The 4,733-nt window shown below is 34.8% G+C and overlaps 1 protein-coding gene across 1 annotated transcript; it reads left to right on the forward strand.

The window, feature by feature from the left end:
• Nucleotides 1-420: 420 nt before the first annotated feature.
• Nucleotides 421-2,762, forward strand: LOC110804900 (heat stress transcription factor A-4c). The gene is made up of 3 exons (XM_022010495.2): nucleotides 421-686; nucleotides 844-1,401; nucleotides 1,510-2,762. The coding sequence occupies exons 2-3, from the start codon at nucleotides 1,180-1,182 to the stop codon at nucleotides 2,512-2,514; spliced, it is 1,227 nt and encodes a 408-aa protein (XP_021866187.1). The 5' UTR covers nucleotides 421-686; nucleotides 844-1,179; the 3' UTR covers nucleotides 2,515-2,762.
• Nucleotides 2,763-4,733: the final 1,971 nt, after the last annotated feature.

Genomic DNA, 4,733 nt, shown 5'->3' on the forward strand with positions numbered 1-4,733 from the left:
CAGCAGATAAGGAAACTCCCGGTTTAACTCACACTTCTTTCAGGAGAGATTAGTACGGAGTAGATGACTACCAAAGCACATACGTCACTGTTGAAGAAATAAAGATAAATAGGTTGAAACTTTTAAATGCCGGGAAACAAAATTAGTTCTATACTTCTATAATTGACTGTAAACAATAAATATTAAAAATGGATAATTGTTTCAAGTTGCAACTCCGCAACTGATCGAGCCTCGAACATGAGATTATCTATAATTACAGAAAATCTGAAGATTTAATTTGGAACCATCTGAATTGAGACAGACAATGAGACACATAGTCAATGCTCAATATTTTTCAACTGTGATTAAAATAATTTTATATAATGACCATTTAATTAATAATAACATAAATTAATTAGTTTGATTTCATATATTTATATAAACCCTTTTTTTCCTCCCTCTTTCTATCTCTCCTCTCCCTCTTTCTTTAGGTGAACGATTCCTTTATTAACTACCCTGAATAATAAACCCTAGAAAGTTCCCCCTTTTCTAATTGAATTGATTATAATCTTGGGTTTTGGGATTTAAAGTCTTGATCTGCTCTCTATTCACCTGTGTCAAGTTCAGAAAATTTTGGGGTTTGAGATTTGTGTATTTTTTTTCACTGAGGCAAAACGTCGAACACCTTGTTTGCATTATTCTAATTGGTAAGTTCTTTGCTTTTATCATTCTTTGTTACCAAAATTTGCATTGGCTTCAGCTTGAAGGGTCTTCTGTGCTTTTTAACGACTTTTTTTTTCTTCTTACTTTATCCTCGATTTTAGTTCATAATTAACTGTATTTTTTTTTGTTTTGTATTTGTAGAAATTGGCTGGAAGTGGGTTCTATTTGATTGGAGATTTGTCTGATTTAGTATCCAATTGCACAGATTATTCAGTGTAAAGTTGAAAATTCAAGCCCCTTGTGCTCGGAATATTTGTGAGAGAATTTGTTCTAATTCGATTTCAGCAGATAGAGTTTAATCTGGATCCGCACTTTAAACTCTTAAACACCAATTTTGGGATTTCCTGTTTTCAGCAAAATCTGGATTCTGTGTATTGATAAATTGATTTGTTTTCGAGTTTAAGGCGAACGAGGTTGAGCATTTTGATCAATAGGGTATGATTGGTATTGTGGAGCTCTGATCTGAGTCTGTTTATTATGATGATGGATGAAATTCAAGGTGGTTCAAATGCTTTGCCTCCTTTCCTTACAAAGACTTATGAGATGGTGGATGATCCCACCTCTGACTCCATTGTTTCGTGGAGTTCGAGTAATAAGAGCTTTATTGTGTGGAACCCCCCTGAATTCTCCAGGGTTTTGTTGCCCAGGTTCTTCAAACACAACAATTTCTCAAGCTTCATTAGACAATTGAACACTTATGTAAGTCAAATTCAATGTTCAGTTTATAAATGTTTTGACTTGGTTTCGTTAAGTTATTCCAGTTTTAGGAGAATTCCTTGTGATTGTGTTTATTGTCTTATGAAACAGGGTTTCAGGAAGGTGGATCCTGAGCAATGGGAGTTTGCCAATGATGATTTTATAAGAGGGCAATCTCACCTTCTGAAAAATATACACAGGCGCAAGCCCGTTCATAGTCACTCATTGACTAATCTCCATGGGCAGGTGAATTCGAATCCATTAACTGATTCCGAAAGGAAGAAATACAAAGAAGATATTGAGCGATTGAAACATGAGAGGGAATTTCTTCTGGCGGAGTCAAAAAGGCAAAGGGAGGAGGAGCAGGGATTTGAGTCACAGGTGCAGCTTGTGAGGGAGCGCCTGCACGAAATGGAACAGCGGCAGCATACCTTTGTTTCTTTCTTTGCTCGGATATTGAAGAAACCCGAGCTTGCTTTTGCTGTTCCTCAAGTAGAAAACCATGATAGAAAGAGAAGGGTTTCGTCCAGGCATGACTACATGCATGATGAAACTAGCAATGAAGATAGTTTAGGTACACTGAGAATATCAAGGAGAGGAAGTCCTGATGATGTTTCTGGTTTAGACTTGGACACCGAGCTCTTAGAGAGGATGGAGTCATCTTTAAATTTTTGGGAAAATGTAGTTGAAGATCTTGAGGATGTATATGTGCAGAAAAACTCATCTATTGAGCTTGCTGAGTCCACTACTTGTGTGGAGAGCCCAGCAATATCTTATACACAGCTCAATGTTGATGCTCCATCTAATTCATCAGCGATTGACATGAATTCCGAACCTCCTGCCACAGTCTCTGTAGTTGCATGTTTACCAAAGGAGCAGGAAGCTGGAACTGCTCCTGCAGCGCCTCAAGGTGTGAATGATGTATTCTGGGAACAGTTTTTGACTGAAAATCCGGGTTCATCTGATGTACAAGAAGTTCAGTCTGAAAGAAAAGATCCTGGACTGAAAGAGAAAGACAGCAGATTGATAGATCATGGGAGATATTGGCTGGGTTTCAGGAATGCTAATAATCTTCCGGAACACATAGGGCAACTTACTTCAGCAGGCAGGAGCTGATACAGGGATGCTTTCAGATCATTTTTGACTTTGATGGTTTAGAGTTGGATGTAAATATAGGTAAGATTGTTCATTATACTTCTGTGTTAGAAAAAGTTCATATTTTGTTGTAAAATTATAATGTTAAGAGATGTCCAATTTACACTAACACCTTGTTAAAATCTATAAGATTTCCTCGCATGCTTAGCTTTGGAACGAGTGTATTGGCCTCTTTCTTTGGAGTACAGTTAATGGAGTTTTCCTTGTTATGTTTCTCTGTGGAAGTTCTAGCTTTTGAATTGCAGACAATCACCTTTAGGCTTTTAGCATGCATTTTAGGGGAATTAAATCCCTTTCTTCAGTTTGATGTATATTAATTGTCACATAATTTAGCCTGGTGTATATTGATTGTCACATAAACCTTTGCTTCAGTCTGATGTATATTAGGACTTAGACACTTAGTAGATACTTGGTTATTACTATTTTGGGAACTTCCTCAAAGAAGTACTTCGTATGAGCTCATACTTTCCCTGGATATTCTATGAGCTGAAAATATCGAAACATAGTCTTTCTGTTTAGAACAACACAGACCTGCCTACAGCAGAGTCACACCGAGGTTGAATGTTTTAGCTCATGTGGGTACACAAATACACAATTGCATTGTCGATTCATGCTTTGTGGCATCTATTAAAGTTTCTAGATTATGTTGGTAGGTGCTTACTGTCTTCCTGCTTATGGAAGTATGTTAAAGTTTGAGATTATGTTGGTAGGAGATTGATTTCGCTGGAAATTATACATGATGAGCTACTCCGTATGTTACTAAGACTAGTGTTGGACATGAGTTTGTATTCAAAATGAAATTTCAGATGTCTATACATTCAGACAACACTAGTGTTAGAGTGTCTAGTATCAAATGCCAGTATTTGAAGTGAAATGAAGAGTTCGAGTAATATAGAAGATTAGTACACAACAAATGTCATTTATATGGTGGCGCTTCCTATAAAGAGGTGTTGTCGATTCAGTGACACTATATACTGGTTGGTAATTGTCCATTTCCATCAAATGTTATCTTCCAAGTATTTCCTTGACAAATTGACATTTCTCCAACTTTTAAAGAGGGAGGCTTGAAGTGCACATCATGAGTAACTTTTTTAGGACATGTCCTACAATTTCCCAAATTAGTTTGTTGGCAATGTATACTCACCTGTCATACTTTCCACCTATCCCCTTTGTTATGATTAACAGCCAAAATGCCCTTTTTACGCTCTGTAAATCATATTTACCCTTAACTTGAACTGGTTTTACTCTGTTTCTTATTGTCTAGTGATGACGTGTCATCTTATAATCATACTTTAGGGAATTGATAAATCCAAGGAAAAAGAATAATACCTTTTTTTAAGGAAATTCACATTTTTCAAAGTTGATTTCTTGTACAAAATAAAATTCTTCATTGGATTTAGCATTTGCCTTATCTTAGTGGTTCATATAATCATATGTTAGATAATTTGCTCCGTTTGTTACCGGCCAAGCAAATTAGCTAGTTTGCTCGACAAATTTGTTGTCAACTAATTAATTAAAAACTGAGACCAATTTAAATAACAAATTAGTTGCTAATCTTTGGAATGCAAATTAGCTAGAAAATAAAATATCTTAAAATCTTATGTGACATAATAAGCTAATTGTCAATGCCATTAATGTTGCTCTGAATTTATATCTTGTTTGATAGGCGCTAATAAATATTATTGCACATCTTTTTTCTCCCTAATATTTTGAGCATATATAAACATTGTTGCATTAACTAATTTTTTGATACTCTCTTTGTTAGATGTCAATTAGTTTAGTTGGTTAAAGTTTTTGCATAATTTATCGAGTACATTGCATGTCCTCATACCCTTTTAACATAGAATATGCAATCGCAAATTTTTAATGGGAAAGTTACAAATTACTACCTAAGTGTTTGGTTATTGTTGTCAATTGCTATCTTATCTCATATTTTCCAATTAGGCCTTGTTTTCTTCACCTTTTCATTGTTACTTATTGGATCAGATCTTGTTAAATCAGACTAGACCAGACCAGCAACATTCAGACCAGACTAGGCCAGACCAGACCATGCCTTTTTAATTCTTTATTATTACTTATTATTATTATTATTATTATTATTATTATTATTATTATTATTATTATTGTTTATAAATCAATAAAAAAATAATTACTACAATAACTAATTACCAATTTTTAAT

This window comes from Spinacia oleracea, chromosome 5 (genome assembly GCF_020520425.1).
Source record: "Spinacia oleracea cultivar Varoflay chromosome 5, BTI_SOV_V1, whole genome shotgun sequence".
Classification (NCBI taxonomy): domain Eukaryota; kingdom Viridiplantae; phylum Streptophyta; class Magnoliopsida; order Caryophyllales; family Amaranthaceae; genus Spinacia; species Spinacia oleracea.